Here is a 21,812-nt window from a genome sequence, read left to right as displayed (position 1 = left end):
ATATATATATATATATATTACTGTTTGGCAAGAGGCAAGATGGAACTGCTAGCTTAAAAAAAAATGCATGTTGTTTAATTTAATTTTTTCCTGTTTGCAATGGTTTCTTCCCCTTCCTGGAGAGTTTTGCCTTGCAGTAGGGAACTCTTAGCACAGAGAAGAGTTTTTTCCTCCTAAACGTAATCTAAATACATATGATTAGTAACATTAAGACAGTTTTCATTTTTATTTTTTTTGGCAAATCTAAATTTCAAATGTGTGGCAACTAAAGATGAGTTTTTATTTGTAGTTTGATTCATATGACACATTCTAGCTCTTCAAACATGAAAGTGAATGGAAATAAATACCAAATTGTGATAGACAGAATAATGCTCCCCTACAAGATATCCCTCACAGCTTAGTTGCTAAAGAATCTGCCTACAATGCAGGAGACCTGGGTTCGATTCCTGAGTTGGGAAGATCCCCTGGAGAAGGAAATGGCAATCCACTCCAGTATTCTGGCCTGGAAAACCCCATGCACAGAGAAGCCTGGCGGGCTACAGTCCATGGGGTCGAAAGAGTTGGACATGACTTAGCGACTTAACCACCACCACCATACTATACTACTACCACAAGATATCCATGTCCTAACCTCTGAAACTTGTAGATGTGTAGCCTTACACAGGAAATGGGACTTTGCAGATGTGGTTAAGGATTTTGAGATGGGGAGGTGATCGTGGATCACAAAGGTCTCTATAAAAGGGAGGCTGGAGAGTTACAATCAGAGAAGATGTAGCAAAGAACACTGGTGGGAATTATGCAGCCACGAGACTCAGAGTCTAAGTGGCCCCTAGGCAAAGAACAGATTCTCTCAGGTGTCTAGAAAGAATGCAGCCTTGCCAATACCTAGATATTATCTGTATGGGATCTATTTTGAACTTCAGACCTCTAGAACTATAAGGTGATTAATTTGTGTTGTTTTAAGCCACTCAGTTTGTGGTAACTTATTACAGTAGTAATAGGAAAGTAACACATTTATGATGCTTCTAGAGTTGTGTGCGACTCCCAAAATCACACTCCCAAAATCACACAAGAATTTTCAAGCAAAAATCTTTTATTTCAAGCTTGGTTACTAAGACTGTACACCTCTTCAACCTGGAGATAACTTTTAAAATTACGATGACTGGGAAATTTACAGAGATGGGCCAAATATAGATAAATATCTTGTTTTACCTTTTAAACCAAGTTTGTCTTGGACACGTTCAGTGCCTTACTGTAGAGTTTATCTGTGTATAGCAGAAGTGAGAGAAGGACCAATGAGCTGAAAGATAACTCAATCAATCCGCTTCCTCTGTCTTTGCTTCAGTGCTTCATACAGGAAATCTATTGCTGTGTCAAGTTCCAGAGAAGTTTCTTCTGTTCCAAGTTACTAATCTGGCTGAAACACATAGAGGTGAAGGAAGGGGCTAGGAGGAAAGAAGTGCTGAGCTGCTAATGGGCTAAGAAGATCCAGCACGGAAGAGTCAATCAGACAGAGCCTCACCATGTCCACAGCTCCTTTTACACCTGTGTGGACGAACAGTGCTGAGTGAAGGGCAGAAAATAAGGAAACAGAAATGCCCTGCACTTGGATAACTTCTGATCTTCAGCTACGACTAATTTTGACTCTCTTCTTTGTTGCAGGTGAGTTTGAATTTTCTTTGGGAGGGTGACAGGAGAATGACAGGTGAGAAACGTGGTCACAGCTTTTCCTGCGCTCTCTTTGCCTTTCTTATGGGGGCAGAGCACAGCAAATACAATCAGAGTTATGGGGGAGGGGAGAGTTTCCTCCTAGATTAACTTCACTTTATTTTTCTTACTTTCCCCTTTGTCTCGCTTATTTTATTTTTCATCCTACTACACTATACGTATATCTTTACTTTACCCCACTGCCTACTTCCTCATCCCCCCAACACGTTTTTAGGGCAAGGCAGAATAAATTACTTTCTAGTAGCAATCCAAGTCATCTGATGAAAGCTGAATTCTTTTCGTCTCTTCTTAAACCACTTAAATAATAATCCCAATCTATTTATGTCTGTATTGTTAACAGTGTAAATTAGGAAAGTTTATTGCTGTCTTGTCACTTTCGATGACCAGGCACTTTTAAAAATATAACACATTCAGAAGTTTGGTGTTGTGTCTGTGATGTAGGTCTACATTTATTTTAATATGTGTGGGCTGTCAGAAACTCTTTCTGGATTAGAAGACACACTCTTCAACATCTAGGTTCCTGCAAGAGTTGTGGAGAAATTGGGGCTGTTGTGGGGGTGTCCTGGTTTCACTCCTGAGGGTTGGTAGGAGTTGATGTAGGAGGGAGTTTTCAGGTTTCACTTTTAGTTGATGGGAGCAGTTGCAAGGAAACATTTGGTTTAAAATTTTATAGTTTAGTAATTCAAAGAGAAAAATTTATTTTTTTCTCATATAAAGGATTTTAAAATACTGCCCGTCTTCCAGGAAAACATCTACTTTTCCTCATGTAGGTGAGCACATGTAAAGTAACTGTGCTGTATCACTGAGCTTTTCTGGGGAGTGCTTTCACATAATTTTTCTCCTTTGATCAGCACAGCAACCCGGCGAAGTAGACATAGAAGACATTTTTCCACCTTACAAAGAAACTGAGGTATAGAGAGTTGAAATTTGTCCCAGTTTATACTACTAGTATATGACAGTCATACCTAGTACTAATATACATTTGTAAGCAACACTAAACATCTGAATAGGCAGTTTTCCTCAATACTTAGTCTTTGTGCTTCTCACTAACAAGCACCATTAAGTCAATAGGTAGTTATAAACTGAATGGAGTATTTACTCATTTAAAAAAAATCAAATCAGCTGAATCTTTCAGTAGTTGAGATCTTGTTGTAGAAAGTTTTTATAGAAACCTGTACAATACCCAATTTGGCTGGGAATGTCAGCTAGACAATGAGTTATTTATGTTAAGCTGCAATGTGACTTTGGGGTAAAAGAAAAAAAATCATGATTAAAACATAATCGATAATTTTGAATTTGATAGTTTAAAGGTTTGGATTTTAAAACTATTTCTAACCACAGCTAGGATATACTACCAATGTCAAATCCCTGAGATTTGTGCTTCTATAATTATAGTGTTATCAGAATATTTAAGAGAAAGATATGGAAAAGCAAATTATATTTTGTGCAGTGATTTGACATGATAAATTCACCATGAAATAATTCAGAATAATGATATGCAAAGCCCTTGGGGCATGAGTTTATATCTTTATTACTAATACTGCTTTGTTATTAATACTGCCAAACAGAAATAACTCACTTTATTAGACAAAACAAACTCACAAAGAAGAGAGCTAATGACTTCTCTGAACATGCCATTAAAGAACACATGTATACCTGTGGCGGATTCATTTTGATATTTGGCAAAACTAATACAATTATGTAAAGTTTAAAAATAAAATTAAATTAAAAAATAAATAAATAAATAAATGCCAAAAAAAGAGGAAAGTAAATTTAATATTTTCCTCAATCCAATATGTCTAAAGTACTACCATTTAAACATAAAATCAATATAAATTAAAAAAAAATTATTTACTTTTTTGTTTACTTATTTGTTTTTAAATTCAAGTAATGTGGTAGTTGATGGATAAGATTTATTAAGAAAGTGTCTGAGAGGGAAAAATAAAAACAATGCTAATCATCCATTGCAGAGAAAAGCTCTCTAGTCTTGTATCTAGTATCCTTCCCTCAAACTCCCTTTACCGCACGCCACGTCTTTCTTTTTATTTTATACTATTGTCTTCTAGATTTTTTCTTGTGTTCAGATTATATTTTGATGTCCGCATCAAAATGACTCTTTTCTTTTATAAAAGTCGCTAATATTTAGATTATGAGTTACTGAAAAGAAATCCTCCTTTTTTTTTTTTCTTCTTTGGGCTAATTTTAACCATTTATCATTATCTTCCAGTAGGGGGCAGGCATTCACAAGAGGAGATAAAAATCAAGGGAGGGTTGAGTGGCAGCTTTGGCAGGTTTGCAAAAGATGGAAAAAGAGATTAAAAGCAATGTGGAAAGAAGGTGTTTGTCCTCATTGATTTCAGTCTTCCTTTTCTAATTTGCAATAGCTATGAATGTACACATTTTAGTAATTTTTAGGTGTGGTATCCTTTAAACATCCATGCTTAAGCAATTAATAAATGGTCAATACTGAAATCAGATTGGTTGTATTCTTTGCAGCCAAAGATGGAAAAGCTCTGTACAGTTAGCAAAAACAAGACCTGGAGCTGACTATGGCTCAGAATATCAACTCCTTATTGCAAAATTCAGGCTTAAATTGAAGACAGTAGGGAAAAACACTAGGTCATTCAGGTATGACCTAAATCAAATCCCTTATGATTACACAGTGGAGGTGATGAATAGATTCAATGGATTATGTCTGGTGGACAGTGCCTGAAGAACTATGGACAGAGGTTCATAACATTGTGCAGTAGTCAGTGACTGAAATCATTCTAAAGAAAAAAGAAATGCAAAAAAGGCAAAGTGGTTGTCTGAGGAGGCTTTACAAACAGCTGAAAAAAGAAGAGAAATGAAAAGCAAGGGAGAAAGGAAAGATATACCCAACTGAATGCAGAGTTCCAGAGAATATCAAGGAGAGATAAGAAGACCTTCTTATGTTCACTTCTTATGTGAACAATGCAAAGAAATAGAGGAAAACAATATAATGGGAAAGACTAAAGATCTCTTCAAGAAAATTGGAGACATCAAGGGGTCATTTCATACAATGATGGGCACAATGAAGGACAGAAACAGTAAGGACCTAACAGAAGCAGAAGAGATTAAAAAGAGGTGGCAAGAATACACACAAAAAAGAACTGCACAAAAAAGGTCTTAATGACCCAGATAACCATGATGGTGTGGTCACTCACCTAGACCCAGACATCCTGAGTGTGAAGAAGTCAAGTGGCCTTAGGAAGCATTACTATGAACGCAGATAGTGGAGCTGATGGAATTCCAGTTGAGCTATTTCAAATCCTAAAAGATGATGCTGTTTAAGTGCTGCTCTCAATATGTCAGCAAATTTGGAAAACTCAGCAGTGGCCACAGGAAAAGGTCAGTTTTCATTTCAATCCCAAAGAAAGGCAGTGCCAAAGAATGTTCAAACTACCATACAGTTGAGCTCATTTTGCATGTTAATAAGGTTATGCTTAAAATCCTGCAAGCTAGGCTTTGGTAGTACGTGACCTGAGAACTTCCGGATGTACAAGTTGGGTTTAGAAAAGGCGGAGGAAACAAAGATCAAATTGCCAATATTTGTTGGACCATAGAGAAAGCAAGGGAATTCGAGAAAAACATCTGCTTCATTGACTATGCTAAAGCTTTTGGCTGTGTGGATCACAACAAACTGGAAAATTCTTAAAGAGATGGGAATTTCAGACCACCTTACCTGCCTCCTGAGAAACCTGGATACTTTGGCCACCTGATGCAAAGAGCTGACTCATTAGAAAAGACCCTGAGGCTGTGAAAAATTGAAGGCAGAAGGAGAGGCTGATAGAGGGTGAGATGGTTGGCATCATCGATTCAATGGACATGAGTTTTAGCAAACTCCAGGATACAGGGAAGGAGGGGAAGCCTGGCATGCTGCAGTCCACGGGGTTGCTAAGAGTTGGACATGACTGAGCGACTGAACAACATCAACAAATCCTTTTGGCATCTGCAGATTTTGGTGTCTGCAGAATCTCTTATTTTGCCCCTCATACTGATAATTTGTGTCTTCTCTTTGTCAATCTGGTTAGAGGTTATTGATTGCATATATAGTGTGTGTGTGTGTGTGTGTGTGTGTATGTGTGGGGAGAGAGAGAGAGAGAGAGAGAGAATAGGGCCTAAAAATTATTTGCCACCTACATTAGAGAGATCAAGCTAAAATGAAACACATGGAGAACACTTTAAATCAGTCAATCTTGAAATGGTGTTGGAGTTATTGAAGGCTTTCTGGAGGAGAAGGGTCTTGAATGATAGGTTTGGATAGATGGGGAAATAAAGATAGGAATTGGGAGGAGCAGGTGTGCAGCATGATTAAAGGCAGATGATTCAGGGAGAGAAAGCACTGTAGCTTGATGTAACAGAGATTGTTATATGATCTCAGGAAATAAGGCTGCATTTCAGGCATCCTTAATCAGTAAACAAAGGAACTTGGAAACTGTAACTTTTGGGGGAAATAATAAAATAAAATTTTGGAAAAAAAATGTGGTAGCAGTATCTCATTGAGTGGGAGTGGTACTTGGTAAAGCTTTATTTTGAAGCAGGGGCAAGGGTTCTTACCCTTGAGTTTCCATTTTAGGAAGGTCCATGGTATCACTGAGAGTCATTGGTGGCTAAGAAGGGAAGTTTCTTTGCAGAGGAAGATGTTAAATTCAGTCTAGAGATGGCAAACACACAGGATGAAAATCTCTATTGGTACTTGGAAGTATAGCACAATCCAGGCTTCGTGAATTATTCATGGTGGAGGATCCCACAAAAAGAGTACACATTGAGATAAAAATGGCAGAATAAGCTCTAGAGATTTTTGGATTTGGGTCCTAGGAATGATAATTATTTCTTCTTCTTTATAACAGAAAATAAGATCTGAGAAGATGTGGGAAAAGAGACACTGTAGTATAGATGGAATGCTTCACTTTAAAAAAGAGGACAGAAGCTCTTCTGAAATTGCAGACTAAGATGAGAAGTTGTATGTAGAGATGCTAATAGGTTGAGGATAGAAATAAGGAAATGGGAACAAATCAGAGAATTCCACAGTAGGTAAATTCCTTTCCAACAAAGTCACGAGTATTTCAGTTAATGGTGCTAGTTAATAAAATAACTCGGTTGTCATTTGGCTTTCTGCTGTATCTGAAAAATCAATCTGTACAGTGATTAAGAATGTAGTAACCATGGATATACTTTTGCTTCTTCCCCTTGTTGTCATCAATACAGATTTGAAAATTCCTAAATAGGATTAGGGAGCAGATCTGTGGCTACAAAATGACTTGGGACTGTGTGATGCTAATTGCTCCTAAGAATCAAACCATTACTTTTTAAAATAGTTATAAACTTTAAAAGTTGAGTTTTGAGCAGAGAAAGCTTATTAGTGAGGACTCTTGGAAGCAGCAGCTGGAAAATAGGGCAACGCAGCAGAGGGGAAAAGGCCAGCAATCCCAATCATGACACCCTCATCTGACTGCATGTGAATTTCTGGAGTTACAGTGGCTCCAGAGAGGCTCTGCATTGAATCAGAATGTCTTATGGGCCTCATTCTCCAAATCAGTCAACAGATATGGACTGCTCTGGGTAAAGTCTGACTTTGCTTGGGATAACTGAGATGATTTCTGAAGGTGTGAGAACTGAAGGCCGTCTGCTGACAGTGCTCCTAACAGCAGGAGCAAAAAGTCATTCCTAAAATAGGATTCTGGGTACACGTACTATCTCCACCATAGCTGCTGTTTCAAATATTCTTCATCCCTTCCTGAATTTCTGAGTTTCTGTGTGATGCTATTTCCCTTCAACCTAAGTAACTTCTATTATCCTCACTAATAGTGTAGTCCTGCTGGCGAGGAGTTCTCTTGGTTTCCTTTTATCTGAATATGCTTCATTCTGGCATATTTATTCTTGCGTATTTTTGCTGGATACAGAATTCTGGTTGACTTTTTTTTCTTTCATCACTTTAAAAATGTTGCTTTACCATTTCTGATGAAAAGTTGGCAGACACTCAAAACACTGTTCCTCTTACTATAATGTGTCATGTTTTTTCCTGGCCACTTTCAAGATTTTTTTCTGTTAGTTCTCACCACTTATAATGTGTCTACGTATGGTTACTTTTATATTTATCCTGCTTGAGGATTACTGAAATTATTGAATCTGTAAATTTATGCTTCTTGGTAAATTTAGGGAAATTTTTAATCACTATTTTCTCCAAATATTTATCTACCAGCTTTCTAAGTTAGACGTTCTGCTACTTCATTGAAGGCCTTTGTCGCTAACATAGGTTTGTTTTTTGTTTTTTTTCTTCCAGTTATTTTTTTTTTCTCTCTGCTCTTCAGATTGGATAACTTCTATCGATATATTTTTAAGTTTGCTAACACTTTCTTCTCTCATTTCTATTCTTCTGTTAAGGTCATCTTATATTTTTCTATTTTATAGTTTCCATTTATTTTGTAACTTGTTTCTTTCCTTTCTGTTGAGGTTTTTCTGTTTCTTCATTCATTGTGAGCCTATTTTCTTTCATATCACTGAGAATAGTTTAATCTCTACTTTATGGTACTTGTCTGATAATTGCAATATGTGGGTCAATTTGAGGTTGATCTCCCTTTAATGTTTTTTTTTTTTCCCCTCCTAAAAATGGGTCACAATTTCCTGGTTCTCTGTACAGTGAGTAAATTTATTTATATTGTGACTATTACATCTTAGAGGACTATATTCTATTACTTTGTTGATTTTTTTTTTTTCAGAAAACATTGAACTTGGTGGAACTCAAACTAAAAACTCTCTTTTGGACAATATTTTAAATCACAGTGCTTTTACCTTTAGTTGGTTGGCGTAAGTGTGCCCTGCCATGTGGGGCTTGGGATTAGCCAGAGATGTGCATACAGTTTATATAAGGAATTTGAACTCTCTCTTTCTGCCTCTCTCAATTTCAAGAGCCCAAGGTTGCCCCGAAATCTATCTTTTTGTTCTTCAGAAAAACTGTGGATTTTTTTTCCTCTTAGAGTTTTAGCTGTTCAGTGTCCTGCCAACTGCAGTATTTCCTGGGACTAGAAGTGATAAATATGGGAACCTTTCCTTCTTTCAAGATTGATACCCCTCAAGAATCTCACTTTTTCTACTTTCCCGTGGCTTCAGATAGCTTTTATATTTTGTCAGAATTTGCGGTTGTTATTGTGTTGAAGCTTACAGGGCCATAAGCCAACTGGAACTTTCTTCGTCTGTCTTTTTAATATCATTGTGATTTTTTAAATATCATTGTGTTTTTATGAACTGATATTGATTTGGTTGGCTGTATGGTCTTAGATGTTGAAATTGAATGTTCAGTTCAGTTCAGTTCAGTTCAGTCTCTCAGTTGCGTCTGGCTCTTTGTGACCCCATGGACTGCAGCACGCCAGGCTTCCCTGTCTATCACCAGCTCTCAGAATTTAATCAGACCCATGTCCATCAAGTCAGTGATGCCGTCCAACCATCTCATCCTCTGTCGTCCCCTTCTTCTCCTGCCGTCAATCCCTCCCAGCATCAGGGCCTTTTCCAGTGAGGCAGCTCTTCGCATCAGGTGGCCTTTTTGCTTTCTAAATTTCCTCCATGCATTGACTATTTTGTTACCTTTCATTTTTCTAAAAAAAATCTCACTCCCCTTCCCCCCATTTTCTAGATTCTTATGAATCTCTGTATTCAATTTAAAGATCTATAATGAGATATAATTTAAATCACTAGCTATGTCATCTTTAAGAACTTACTTGCCTTCCCGACCTTAAACCGTAATTTCCTTATTTGTGGAATAAAAGAAATGCCTGACAGTATTAAGAAGTATTGAACTTTCAAACAGGAAGGATTTTAGAAATCTTCAAATTAAATTCTTTCATTTTATACATGAGCAAATAAAGCCCAGAAATGTTTAAGGAATTACTAAAGACATTACTCAGCTTTTTAGTGCATGAGCTGAGCTTGGAACTCCTCCATAGCAACAAAAAATAGAGGGGAAAACAGATGTGGCAAGTATATGTGGGAAAATCCATGATTTTTTGGTGTGATATACTTGAAATAACAGCAAGCATTTGAGTGGTGAGAAACAGTGGCATAAGGACTGAGATTCTTGTTTAGGAAAAATAAGTCAAGGCTCACAACACGGACTAGCTTTTTCTGTCAATCAGTAGGTAAGGAGGTGTCTGCCGTGTGTCAGACACAATGTTCTGTTGCAGAAACATAGATCTTGCTCTCACAGAGCTTAGAATCTGTTAGGAAAGGTAGACATTAAATTAATCATCACAAATAATTTCATAAAATAAAATGAGTAAAGAGAAATATAGGGTGACATGGCAATGTGTAATTGGTAAGCCTGATCTGTTCTGAAGATCAGGGAAAACTGCTCTTTGGAAGCGAGGTTTAAAATGAAGAAGAGCATAAAACAGCCAGGCAAGGAAAGTTGAGGGGATGAATATTCCAGAAAGTCAAACAGCCTATATGAAGGCCGAGGGAGCTAAACTGTGACTGAAGTGATAAAACAAGGAGAAATCAACTGTGCTGAGGCCCAATTCAAGTTCTGAAGGTGGGGAATGATGGTGAAAGAGGAGCAGGTGAGACCTGGGGAAATACCTTTACAAAGGTGCCTGAGGATACAGGCAGGCTTGTGGAGACGGAGACAGATAGGGAGAAGCATACGGTGGTGGTAGAGGTGCAGGAAGGAAGGGGTTTTAGTTGTTGTTCCCTTGCTCAGTTGTGTCTGACTCTTCGTGGCCCCACCCCATGGACTGCAGCGCACCAGACTTCCGTGTCCTCCACCATCTCCCAGAGTTTGCTCAAACTCATGTACATTGAGTTGGTGATGCCATCCAACCATCTCGTCTTCTTTCGTCCCCCCTTCTCCTCCTGCCTTCAATCTTTTCCAGCATCAGGGGCTTTTCTAATGAGTTAGCTCTTCATATCAGGTGGCCAAAGTATTGGAGCTTCAGCATTAGTCCTTCCAATGAATATTCAGGACTGATTTCCTTTATGACTGACTGGTTTGATCTCTTTGCTATCCAAGGGATATCCAAGGGAGACTCAAAAGTCTTCTCCAACACCACAGTTCAAAAGCATCAATTCTTTGGTGCTAAGTCTTCTTTATGGTCCAACTCTCACATCCATACATGACTACGGGAGAAACCATAGCTTTGACTATACAGACCTTTGTTGGCAAAGTAATGTCTCTGCTTTTTAATATGCTGTCTAGATTTGTCATAGCTTTTTTCCCAAAGAGCAAACAGCTTTTAATTTCATGGCTGCAGAAGAGGAAAGTGGTTAATACTGCTACTGCTGCTAAGTCACTTCAGTCATGTCCGACTCTGTGTGACCCCATAGACGGCAGCCCACCAGGCTCCCCCGTCCCTGGGATTCTCCAGGCAAGAACACTGGAGTGGGTTGCCATTTCCTTCTCCAATGCATGAAAGTGAAAAGTGAAAGTGAAGTCACTCAGTCGTGCCCGACTCTTAGCGACCCCATGGACCGCAGCCTACCAGACTCCTCCATCCATGGGATTTTCCAGGCAAGAGTACTGGAGTGGGGTGCCATCGCCTTCTCCGAAAATGGTTAATAGCATCAAAATATGCCAAGCAGTCCAGGAGCATAAGCACTGAAGAAAGGCCTAAAGGTTGACTGTAAAGGGCCTGATGACGTTCAAAATTGTGGCCTGAATGGAAGGACGTAGGAGCCACAAGATTGCTAACCTTGAGAAGGGCATGGGTGGATAGGAAATGGAGGCTGTGGGTTCACACCACTAATTCTAGAAGTTTGGTAGCAAAGAAAAGAGACAGGATCACAGCTAAAAGGAGAAAGCAGAATCTGATTTTTTTTTTTTTCCTGTCAACAGAGGGGAGCCTAAGTGTGTTCAAAGGGTGTTCTCACATAAAGTTTTAAGTTGCTTAGTGATTTTTCTTTGTCCTTGCCATTTTGTTAATTTACCATGGAATACTATGCCATCTTTCCCTATGGTTTATGAATCTGCCTGCAATGCAGGGAATGCAGTTTCAATCCCTGGGTTGGGAAGATCCCCTGCAGGAGGAAATGGCAACCCACTCCAGTATTCTTGTCTGGAAAATCCCATGGACAGAGGAGCTTGGTAGGCTATAGTCCATGGGGTCGAAAAGAGTGGAACACGACTGAGCACACATGAGCATCTATTACATAATTTGAGAATGTCTGGTCTTATGATTTATTTTTGTGATATTGACACTTTTGGAAAAAAAAATGTTCATGTAGTAAGTAGTGAGTGGTAGGTTCAAAATAATTAAGTCTAGTTGTTTTCATTCTCCAAAAAAAAAAAAAAAATCATTGTATCTGCCCTTTACTGACTCTCTCTTAGACGTTACTCAGAGGTTGTTCTGAGCCAATAATTTGAAGTTAGTTTCCAGACAGAGTCACCCACAGGGCCTAAAATATTAAAGATGCAGTGATGCTATTTGAAGCCTAAATGCAAATTTCAGGGCATCTGGACTTTCACAAATTTTTGTAGGTGATTCTGATGGGAGCCAAGATTAAGAACACCATTTCAGGTCTTTCTTCATCACCTAAACTATCCCCATTGTCCCAGCTCTACAGGCTGCTCACCTTCAGATTTACCCTTCATCCAATGTGGAATTCAACTTCCGCAAATGTTAAGGTTTCTGAGAGCCAGCACCTTGCCTTATTCATTCTACTATTCCTAAAGCTCTGCACAGCTACCTGACACTGAGTAGTTATACTCAGAAAGTGTTTGTCCACCTGCGTGTTTGTGTCTGCTCAGTTTCTCAGTCAGGTCCAACTCTGTTATGCCATGGACTGTAGCCCACCAGGCTCCTCTATCCATGGGATTTCCCAGGCAAGAATACTGGAGTGGGTTACCGTTCCCTCCACCAGGGGATCTTCCTGACCCAGGGATCAAACCTGTGTCTCTTGGGTCTCCTGCATTGGCAGGTGGAGTCTTTACCACTGCACCACTCAGGAGGCCCAGGTATACTCAGAAAATGTTTGTCAGCCTAAACTTCCTCAAAATGTCTCTGGTATCTGTAACCACTCTTGCCCTTTATGCTTCGCTCTGAAGAACCAAGTGTCAGCCTCTTCAAAAGCAAACCTTCATTTTGCATTTGTCTCATCCCCTCCCACAACCTCTAGGATCCTGCCTGCCAGTTAGCCTCCTCCACTCTTGTAACTGCTAGCGCTGCCTCTGTCTACAAATACGCTGTACAACTCAAATACCCACTAGAAAAGTCCTTCTAGTTTCAGACATTGCCCCATCTCTCTCTTTCAGATTTGACATGAAAGGATAAAGTTACTGTCTCATTCTCTGATACTTTCAGGGTAAAAATTCTTGAAAGAGCAAGTCTACAGTTGTTGACAGTTGCTTCTGCTTGGGCCCTTGCCATTGTTCTCTATTGCCTCTGTACTGACACTACTACTCTCTTACAGCTCTTAATGGTCTCTGAATTTTGTTAGCAAATCATAATGTCTCTTACTCCTTACTTTAAAATTTTTCATATATGACTTGGCCTTGATTACTTGTGTCTTGAAAACTTCTCTTTCCCTGGTTTCAAGACCCCACATTTACCTTCTACTTTTCTTCATTGTTTCTGCTAACTTTACTTCCTTCATTAGATCCCTAATTTTAAATGTTTCAAGACTCTCAATTTGGCCTTGTCTTTAATTTCCACATCAAAGACAGTGATGTGGCAGTCCATGGGCTGGATCTGGCTTAGAGACACTTTTGACTGGCTCATGTAATATTTTTGAAATTTTGAATTAGCTGCCAATATTTTTAAATTGGGAGAATTTACCCAAACTCCCTGAGATGGTATCTAGGATTGCTGTGAGGATTGAGTTAAATTATATATATAAAGCACTTAATACTATGTCTGAATATGACAAACATTCAAAAAATTGTATCATAATTATCATTTTACAGTTTCCAAAGCTCTTTTATAGATATTACTTCATAACTTATTTAATTGGCCCCTACAGACCAACTTTTTGTTTTTTTCTAAGAATTATAAACTATATAAGCATTAATATCCTAGAATATAAGGTGTTTTTTGGAGATATTGTGGGTTTGGTTCCAGACCACCACAATAAAGTAGATATCACAATAAACTGGGACACACAAATTTTTGGTTTCCCAGTGCATGTAAAAGTTTTGTCTAAAGAAAAAAATTATGTGTACACTATACTGTGACTTCCCTGCTGGCTTATCAGTAAAGAATCTACTGGTAATGCAGGAGACATAAGCATTGTGGGTTTGATCCCTGGGTCAGAAAGATCTCCTGAAGAAGGGAATGGCACCCTACTCCAACATTCTTGCCTGGGAAATCCCATGGACAGAGGAGCCTGGCAGGCTACAGTCCATAGAGGTCACAGAAGAGTCGGACACAGCCGAGAGGCTAAATAACAACACTACACTGTAGTGTATAAGTGTGCAATAGCATTATGTATAAATAACAATGTATACACCTTAATTAAAAAATACTTTACTACTAAAAATTGTTAACCATCATCTCACAACACAGGGTTTCCATAAACCTGCAATTTGTAAAAAACATAGTAAAGTGAAGCGCAGTAAAATGTGGTATGTCCATATCTTTGTGTATCTGATATGTGTATATATTCACTATCTATTCACCAAAAACACTGACCCTTGTGATCACTGATACACATTTGTACAACATCTACCTTGAGTAGGGAACAAATTTGTTTTCATTACCTAGTTTTGGACTGTGTGATGGTAATTGCCTGAAAAAAAGTTAGCCCAACAATATGACTTTTATTAATATGGTGTCCTACTAAAATGATGCAGACTTTGTGACTATTGTCACATACACAAAAATTAGTCCCAGCAATATGGTTTTTATTAGCACGTTTCCTATCCATATTTTTTCCCAAGTGGCTAGTTAGTTCCCTCAGTGTCATTTACCAATGATATAATCATTCTTCCCCTTAGGAATTTGAATGCCTATTCCTATCAGATATTAAATTCCCATAAATGTAGATAGAGCAACTGTTTCAGAGAGTAATCTGTGCAATATTACAGAGGTAATAAGTGGAAATTTATTTATTTTAACATTAGCCAAAAGGCTAGTTGATTTTGTTACTCTAATTGTGGTGTTTTTTTCTAGTTTTGTCTCTGCTAAAACTTTGGGTTTCTACTCAATGTTTTGTTTACCGAACAGTTAATTAGGTGTTGTGTGCTACTAAGTTAATGTATTTTAAAATGTAAATAACGTTCATAAATTAAAGTATAAGAACACAAATTAGATGTATTGTGTTACCAGGATCAGCTTTTGACATTGTTATTCCATCTTCCCAATTGTTATTCGATCTTCCCAAGCCAGAGATGGAACCCAGGTCTCCCATGTTGCAGGCAGATTCTTTACCAGCTGAGCCACAAAAGAAGCCCAAATCTCTTATTTTACATTTCAGTTTCTTTCCTTTTTGGAAGCAAGGATCATGATAATTGAAATATTAAGCCATGAGACACATAAAGGAGATAGTTTTCATTTTAAAAGACATTTCATTTTTTTTTTAATTTTAAATTTTATTTTATTTTTAAACTTTACAAAATTGTATTAGTTTTGCCGAATATCAAAATGAATCCGCCACAGGTATACATGTGTTCCTGGCAAGCATTTGTTTTTCTTTTCTGTTCTCCTTCCATAGGAAAATACACTTGTCTCAGGAAAAAGATCTGAAATCATTATGGAAGATTAGATTAATAGCAAAAGCTGAAACATTTTTTTTTTTTAGCTCCAGTCTTTCTTCAGATCCTATTCCCTCCAGATACACATTCTCTGCATATAAAAGTACTTCTATTTGGACTGCGTCTTGTTCATTGGGTCTTGTATCAAATACCTCTTGCTGCATAATAAACTACCCACAGACAAATATTTATTCTCTCACAGTGACCCAAGAGTGAGTGAGAGAGAAACCATGAGGGTAGAAGCCGTAGTCTTTTTATAACTTAATCTTGGCACTGACATTCTATAATTTCTGCTGTATCGCATTTGTTAGAAGTGAGTGAAGTGAGTGAAGTCTCTCAGTCGTGTCTGACTCTTTGCGACCCAGTGGACTGTAGCCCACCAGGCTCCTCTGTCCATGGGATTTTCCAGGCAAGCGTATTGGAGTGGGTTGCCATTTCCTTCTCCAGAGGATCTTCCCAACCCAGGGATCGAACCCAGGTCTCCTGCATTGTAAGCAAGACGCTTTACCGTCTGAGCCACCAGGGAAGTCCTATCCAGCCCACGTGCAAGAGGAGAGGATTTATAAAGACACAATTACCAAGAAAGTAGGGACCATCTTAGAGGCTGCCTATCACCTCAGTACTACTATAAGTTACTCAAAGTATATTTTATATACTTTTCACTTATTGCTATTACAGTTTCATATACTTGTGTGATTATTTGGTTACTGTGTATTATTCCTATTAGATTGAAAGCTCCATGATACAGGCATTTATTAAGGCCTAGCTATTGTAACTGAATAAATAAGTATTATTAATGCAGCTTCCAGCTTCCCTCCACCAGTCCAAAAGCTCTAATACATGTGATAGGTGGTCACTCAGACACCATCTCAGTGAAAACTACTAGTGAAAGACTGATCATCATCTTAGGAGGCAGAAAAAAAAAGCTCATTTCCTTTACGTGCAATATTTCTCATAAAATTACTGCATTACTTTTCAGGTAGCTTTAGTAGAGAAAAAAATAACATGAGTCTGTTATTCCAACTGTTGTTTTGTTTTGTCTCTCCATTACTGTTTGCTATTTAGAAAATAACAAAATGTGGGGGGAAATTGGCTATGCTTTCAATTATTCCTACAGGGTGGTAGTACTTTTAAATTATATATCAGAAATAAAATGGTACATTATTGTAAAACTTCTCCCAAAGTTACAAAGTTTATGGATTTTCTGGCTGACTATCATGGATTTCCACTAGTTCCCAATGTGAAAATTATTGCATTAGAGAAAGAAATATAATTAGACTACTTGGCTAACAATTCATCTTATTTTCAGAACTTCTAAAAAAAAGGAGACAATTCAAGGTCTCTTCTTGTTTGAATCCATTCATAACTCTAAAAACTGTTGGGAAATAATACTTGTATGTCTAACCTATATCCACAACATGCAGTTTTATAAAACACAGTACAAACATACTAACTAAAATGTTAAGGTTGATATTTTAAGTTTTCTGAAGCCAGAGAGTTATGATAAAGCTTTCTGTACTGTATTGACTTTACCATACTGGTGATTAGAAAAAGTTACGTGCTCAGTATAGCTAAATAAGGTTGTTCTAGCAGTGTGATTTTGATTTCCGGGTCTTTGTGTGATTAAGATCTCAGTCTCAGAGTTGCATTTATTTAAAATGAAGCTTGAATCTTTAGGAGAAATGTAGTTTCCTTTTTACTGGCTTTTAAACCTCAATTTGTAGTGCTCTTCAGATGCCTTTCACTAGTTATTCCTTACTTATTAAGAATGACAGTCTGCATTTTGCAGAGGGGAGAACTAGAGTATATAAATTTAATTATTTTAAGTAATTTGGGAAAGAAGCAGAGTGAAGTAAAACTCAAATCTCTCATATTTTCCCACCATTGCTTTATTCAAAATGATCCAGTTCTGTATTTGTTATGATAATTTGCAGTTTTGAAGTCAGAAGCTTGAAACACCAAATGAAAAATGCAATAATTCTATTATTTGGTCCTCCTTGTGTAAAATATCAGAATATTCGCACAGATTTAAGTGTATTGAAATATATTGAATATATTTTAATGTATTCTATGTTCCTCTTTTTAAAAAGTATTTTGATAGTAAGTTCATTAAATGTTAAATAACGAAAAGATGACAAATAAAGATGTAAATACCACAAAAAACCATAAAAATGACTTTTAATTAGGTCAATACTAGCATAGAAGTCTCAAGTTCTGGAGAGAAATATTAAAAGAAATGTAAAAATAAAGTTCTTCTACATTATTCTCTTTTATAGCTATATGGTCATTTTATTAGAGCATAGCCAAATATTTTAGGCTATAGTTTTGCTTCAATTTTAGGATTCTTTCAGCTTAAATTCATTTGTTCGGGCTCCTTACTGCTTGTTTGTATTCTCCCCAAACCTTGCAAATGAATGAAACAGCAGAAAATCTTTACTTTTTGTTTACCATCTGCATATATTAGAAATAATAATTTAAGCCACTATATTGATTAATTATGGCATAATATATGTTCTACTTTGGTTAATAAACAGTTACTAAATCAGGGATTTTACTAGGAATTGTGAAATATTAGAAATGCCTATTTCTAACTTTTTTAGTCAGTACAGCCCAGCAAAGCACAGGATTTTGTATAGATAAAATCTGTTAAATCACACAAGAAAACCATGTGCTGTTTCTGAGAGCCTTTTTCACTCACTGGAGGAAGGCTTTGGAGTATGTGTTTGCATAGTCATGCCTATACAATGTCTCCTGTGTGGGCGGTGTATAGTTGCTCAGGCATATGACAATGATGATTTGGGAAAGGAAACTCAAAGCGAGTGCTCAAAGTGACTAAGAGGTTTCACTAGTAGTCAAATCACAAAACAATCTTACTTCTACTGATGATTTTGACTTAGATGGAAAAGGTTTTTTTAAACATTATTTCCAGTGCCAAGTGGTTTTCATTTGTATTTTCTTTCATGTTTATTTGTGTAGATGCATGTTCTAATATTATGTGTGTTAAAACCTGATGTTTCTGACATTGTTTTTAATTAAACAGGGATAATTTATATGTAATTAACTGGGTACATTTAAAAGTTACAATTTGATGAGGTTTGACAGTCGTATAGTTCTGTAATTACTATCACAAACAAGATAAAAAACATATCCATCGTTCCCCAAATATTCCTTCATGTATTAGTAGTCCTTCCTTGTCTTTACACCCATCATCTGTGGGCAACCAATGATCTGCCATTTGTCAGCATAGATTAGTTAGCATTTTATATTAGTTTACTCTTTTTGTGGTGTCTGATATGTGCTCTTTTGTGTCTACTTTATTTCACTCAAAGGAATGATTTTTGAGATTCATCAATTCGTGTGTGTTCCTTTTTACTGCTGAACAGTATTCCATTATACAGATAACTTAGCTATCTGCCGATTGGCATTTGGGTTGTTTCTAGCTTTTGGTTATTGTGAATAAAACTTCTGTGAACATTCATGCACAAGTCTTTGTGTGGACATATAGTTTTATTTCTCTTGGGTAAATACTTAGGATTGAAATGGTAAGGTTTTATGTGGGCATGTGTTTGACTTTTGGAAAAAACTACTATAAATTTTCTAGTGCAGTTATACTTTTTTATATTCCCACTAATAATGTGTGAAAGTTTTAGTTGTTTTACATTTTTTCCAATATATATTATCAGTCTTTTTAACTTTAGCCATAGTAATAGGTGCATAATCATTATCTCACTGATTTAAATCTGCATTTCCTCTATGATTACTAATATTAAACATCTTTTTTGTGTATTTATTGGTAATCTGAATCTTTTTTTTTTTGGTAAAGTGTCTGTTCAAGTCACTTGCCTGTTTTTTTTAATTGATTTTTAAAATTATTGGATTATAAATGTTCTTCACATACTATTGTTTTTTGAGCTGTGCTGTGGCTTGTAGGATATTAGTTCCCTGACCAGAAATTGAATCTGAACTTCTCTAGTCAAAGTGCTGAGTTCTAACCATTGGACAAGCAGGGAACTCCTGAAGAACCAGCTTTTAATTTTGTTAATTTTTGTATTACTTGGTTTCTGTTTTGTTGAGTTTTGCTCTTCCTTTTATTATTTTCATCTTTCTATTTTGTTTTTAACTTCTTTAGGTAATTCCTGCTTTGTTATTAGTATTTAAAGCTATTAATTTTTCTGTAAGCATTGCTTTAGTGTAGCTGCATATCACAGAATTTGATACTATATACACTTTTATCTGTCCTACATCTTTTATGTAACAATATGTCCTGGAGATCACTCCATAATAGTTTATAAAGATATTCCTCATTCTTTTTAAGGGTTTCATTGTACTTCATTTTGTGGATGTTCTATAATTTAGAAAACTAGTTCCCTATGATTTGGATTATTTCTAGAAGTCTTGCTATTACAGTGTAGCAATGACCTGTCTTCTGTATATATATTAATATATTTTAACTGTTGCCTATATAGCTTTGGGATAGTTTTGGGGAAGTGATATGGCTGGGTCAAAAGGAAAATGCTTATGTAACTGCTATTGTCAAATTTTCCATTACTGAAGTGGTAGCATTTTACATTCCAACCAGCAGTATATTGGCATACTTATTTCTCTACAGTTTTGCAGAGTATATTCTCCAGTTTTTTAGTTTTGATGATCTTATAAGTGAGAAATAGCATTTCTGAGTAGTTTTATTTTGTATTTCTTTTACCATAAATGATGTTGAGCTTTTTTCTAAATGACTAGGAGACATGTATACTTCTTTTTCTGTGAACTGTCCGTAACTATAGGGTTGTGTTGACCTTAATTTTTAAGCCAGCTTAAGCCAGCTGCATGCCAGGAAACTGTGCAAACCACTCTTTTAAGCACTGAGGATGAAGAATGAAAAACCTAGATGAAAATCCCTGCCCCCCTGGAGCTTACAATCTAGTGAGGGAGTGGTGGGTTTGGCCCATGAATTTTGGCAAATGTCTCAAATCTTCTTCCTTAGCTTGGCTTTTCCTATTCAGATTCAGAATTCAAAATGCTTGTGCCCATGTGTCTTTATAATAATCCTGATTCTATGGACTTGCTGTTGATGTGCTCTTTCAGACCTTTGTCTCTCGTTGTTTCTACAGAAACATGGCTGGGACTTGCTTCTCCAACTCTCTTAATTGGGTTAAGTTTGGGTTTCCCAGGTGAGGCTAGTGGTAAAGAACCCTCCTGCCAATACAGGAGACTTGAGAGATACAGGTTCGATCCCTGGGTTGAGAGGACCCCCCTGGAGGAAGGCATGACAATCCACTCCAGTATTCTTGCCTGGAGAATTCCCATGGACAGAGGAGCCTTGCGGGCTACAGTCCATGGCGTCACAAAGATTCAGACATGACTGAGGTGACTTAGCATGCCACGGATAGGTAGTGTATTTATCCTAGTGTATTTCTTAGGAACCAACTCTTCGTTTCTGCCCACTGTCGCAAGAACTATTCACACAAGAAAAATTTGACAATTGGAGCAGCTTATAAACTGGGGTGAAAGTGTAAGTTGCTCAGTTGTATCTGACTCTTTGCGACCCCATGGACTGTAGCCCACCAGGCTTCTCTGTCCATGGGATTCTCCAGGCAAGCATACTGCAGTGGATAGCCATTCCCTTCTCCAGGCGATCTTCCCAACCTAGGGATCGAACCCAGGTCTCCCACATTGCAGGTGGATTCTTTACCATCTGAGCCACCAGCTAAGCCCAAGCTGGGTTACTATGGCCAAATTGCTTCATCAAGGTGAGTCTAAATTTTTTCATCTGTAAAATGAGGATGATATCACCTGTCGACATGGAGAGACTGAAATAAGTAACATGCAAATTAGCAAAAATCTATTCCTAAGTGTTCAAAAATTATTTTAAAACAATGTTTTATTAAAGTAAATAGTAGCTAAAAGGGAGTGGGTCGTGTATAAAAGGAAGAAGAAAACTGCACACAAAGAGTGGCATTTAGAAGAAGGCATGAAGCCATTTGGAGGTTTCCAAGAACTACACATGGTTGGGTATTGCCATTATATGAGAAAAACTGGATATATGATTAGAACTGAGGATGGATACGGCAGGCTCCAACTGTGGCAGGCTCTAATTGTGGAAGGCATAAAACTCAAAGTATTCACAAGGAAATAATACACTTCTAGTGCATCTACAGTATCTGAACAACAAAGAGAAACATTTTAGGATAAAATTCAATGCACAATGGGTTTTTTGGAGAAATTTTGAATACACTGAAAGTGACATTGCTCAGTCGTGTCCAGCTCTTTGTGACCCCATGGACTGTAGCCTACCAGGAGTCAATGTCCCAGAAGCTCAGCTTCCTTATTGGCAAAATGGGAATAATGCTATCAAGTGCATTTATATATATATATATATATATATATATAT

General features: G+C 37.2%; 1 protein-coding gene across 5 annotated transcripts in view; it reads left to right on the top strand.

Moving 5' to 3' along the window:
* The first annotated feature begins 1,345 nt into the window (after positions 1-1,345).
* Positions 1,346-21,812, top strand: part of LOC104997828 (cell surface glycoprotein CD200 receptor 1) — a 65,131-nt gene continuing 44,664 nt past the window's right edge. For all 5 annotated transcript variants that reach the window (XR_826363.1, XR_826364.1, XM_010852760.1 and 2 more), the window contains exon 1: positions 1,346-1,662. Coding sequence is in view for 3 of the 5 variants with exons in the window: in XM_010852760.1 (XP_010851062.1) it covers positions 1,596-1,662 (67 nt within the window). In the remaining 2 variants the exon portion in view is untranslated. The remainder of the gene's footprint in view (positions 1,663-21,812) is intronic.

This window comes from Bison bison, unplaced genomic scaffold (genome assembly GCF_000754665.1).
Source record: "Bison bison bison isolate TAMUID 2011002044 unplaced genomic scaffold, Bison_UMD1.0 scf7180017864314, whole genome shotgun sequence".
Classification (NCBI taxonomy): domain Eukaryota; kingdom Metazoa; phylum Chordata; class Mammalia; order Artiodactyla; family Bovidae; genus Bison; species Bison bison.
Note: the sequence above shows the minus strand (reverse complement) of the source record. Positions and strands in the feature narration are given on the sequence as shown.